Source organism: Penaeus monodon, chromosome 14, assembly GCF_015228065.2.
Source record: "Penaeus monodon isolate SGIC_2016 chromosome 14, NSTDA_Pmon_1, whole genome shotgun sequence".
NCBI classification, from domain to species: domain Eukaryota; kingdom Metazoa; phylum Arthropoda; class Malacostraca; order Decapoda; family Penaeidae; genus Penaeus; species Penaeus monodon.
Window position 1 is genome coordinate 5,345,571 of NC_051399.1, and position 2,500 is coordinate 5,348,070.

Below are 2,500 nucleotides of genomic sequence, written 5' to 3' on the forward strand. Positions count from 1 at the left end.
TGGTGACATATTCATAAGTGTACGTGTTTCTTAGTATATATAAATAAATAGATAAATAAATAAATAAATAAATAAATAAATATATATATATATATATATATATATATATATATATATATATATATATATATATATATATATGTATATATGTATGCACGTCATAGATAGATATATAGATATATAGATAGATAAATAGGTTGATACAGATGTGTATATATGCATATGTATATATTTATCGTATACGGTAATTGAATCATAGAGAATTATCTAGTGTTAGTAAAACCAAGAGGATGCTATTTGAAAAAAAAAAAATAATGTCACTGAAAAGCGCTCACTGCAGATTTAATCACGCATAAATACAGGAAAAAATACAATAAAGTCCGAACGCTAAAATCAATACTCTATAAATTTAAGAAGAAGAACAAGAAAAAAAGATATTACACCCTTATCCCCCCTCCCCCCCACCCCTCCTTCCCCGTAGTCGAGTCCTCAGGTTCCCTTTACTTAGTGTCGGTCGGGGTTCGGAAGAGGAGAGTGACGATGGCCTTGGCGGGGAGGTCGAAGTTGATGTAGTTGGTGCCGTCGCCGATGTCAACGCTCACGACCTCTGCCTTGTCGCCTCTGTGTGAATAAGAAAGAGGGGGAGGTTAGAGAAAGGAGGAGGCGAGCATTTGTCAAAGGGTGGTGTTCATGTTTTCTGTCTTTCGTCAGCAAATCGTCATGGTTTCATATTGGCGAATATTCGTTTTGTCTATAAGTCATCAAATCGGTCATATATTAATTTTGTTTTTAACCAGCAAATCGTATTTTTTTTCTTCTTCTTTTAAAACTTGAGTTGAATTAGTTGTAGCTAACACTTTTTTCCCGCGAAATATCATCACCCAGAATAGCAAATTACAAATGAAAAACTACCCTATCAAATCAAGTTAAAATACCCCGTCATCCTCCTCCTTCTCTTCCTCTTCCTCTTATTATATTTCACTCTTTTACTACACCTCCTCGGTCTCACCCGGAAACAGAGGGACTTACAGATTAATAATGACGACGGTTGTGGTATCGTCCTGACTATTATGAACAGCTGTAGCCTTGACTTGTTCAGACCCGAAGATATTAGTGTACGTGCGACGGGATCCCGGGCTGATGAACTTGCTGAAATGACCCATCGCGTAGAACATCGGCTCCTTGTAAAACTCTCCCGTTTCCTGTTTTTTTTTGGGAAATGGGTCGGTGGTTGGAAGATTGTAGTTTATTTATTTATTTATCTATTTATTTAATTATTTATTTATTTTTATTTTTTTTTTATAAGATCTTGGATTTTGATCATGGTTAATATTTAATTTCCTTTTGTAAGTTTCTTCGTACTGTCTCTGTCTGTTTCTCTCTCTCTCTCTCTCTCTCTCTCTCTCTCTCTCTCTCTCTCTCTCTCTCTCTCTCTCTCTCTCTGTATGTGAATATGTATGTGTATGCGTATGTGTATATGTATGTGTGTGCGTGCGTGCGTATGTGTGTGAAAGTACGCACACGCGTGTGTTTGCGTATCTCTATCTGCACGGACAGCATCAGCTAAGAAGATTCTCTAAGAAGATTCTCTAAGAAGATTCTCTAAGAAGATTCCTCACCTTGTTGATAATGATGGGAGAGTCCACGAAGTTGTTGGCCCAGTTAGGCCCTCCTGTCATGTCCAGGGCCATGTTCCAGTCCACCCATCCCGTCGACCAGTGGTTCATGTCCTGTGGGATAGAAATTCCTTTTTGGATAAAAATGAAGAGGAGGAGGAGGAGGGAGAGGGGGAGGGGGAGGGAGAGGGAGAGGGGGAGGGGGAGGAGGAAGGGGAGGAGGAGGAGGAGGAGGAGGAGGAGGAGGGGGAAGAGGAGGAGAGGAGGAGGAGGAGGAGGAGGAGGAGGAGGGAGAGGGGGAGGGGGAGGGGGAGAGAGAGAGAGAGAGAGAGAGAGAGAGAGAGAGAGAGAGAGAGAGAGAGAGAGAGAGAGAGAGAGAGAGAGAGAGAAAACAACAGGAAAAACAATGATAAACAGACCGAATTCACTCAACCAAACCAAAATCGAACGCACAGGAAAACCCGCAACGAGAATGCATGCTCCTTACGTCGATAATATTATAGGCGTAACTCTCTCCCCTGTACCAGTCCCCCAGAAGCACACGGTCTTCGGGGCTGGCATCCCAACCTGCGGGAAATAAAATGCAAATTCTGAGCCTCTTTCTTTTTCTTAAAATGAATATTGTACCTCACTTCGTGTAGAAAAAAATGGATAGGTCAGCAATACAAGATGTTGGGATTATCCTGTTATAAAGTTGATTTCTAATATGTTAAGAAGTGTTAATAGTTAATTATTAATTACATATTCTATAGCTAAATTATTATATATTAAACTAATACAAGGATTATATATAATTGATATGATATATAATTATGTTATTGTATGAATAAAGACAATACTACCTCTCATCTATACCTTTATATTATATCAATACGATTCAAAAA

At 39.0% G+C, this 2,500-nt stretch overlaps 1 protein-coding gene across 1 annotated transcript in view; it reads right to left on the minus strand.

Moving 5' to 3' along the window:
• Positions 1-321: 321 nt before the first annotated feature.
• The window catches only part of LOC119580808 (putative glucosylceramidase 3), a 9,860-nt gene continuing 7,681 nt past the window's right edge, over positions 322-2,500 (minus strand). Inside the window, exons 9-12 of the mRNA XM_037928934.1 lie at positions 2,104-2,183; positions 1,620-1,730; positions 1,030-1,202; positions 322-621 (exon numbers count right to left, since the gene is read on the minus strand). Of these exons, the coding sequence (XP_037784862.1) occupies positions 501-621; positions 1,030-1,202; positions 1,620-1,730; positions 2,104-2,183 (485 nt within the window). The 3' untranslated portion in view covers positions 322-500. The remainder of the gene's footprint in view (positions 622-1,029; positions 1,203-1,619; positions 1,731-2,103; positions 2,184-2,500) is intronic.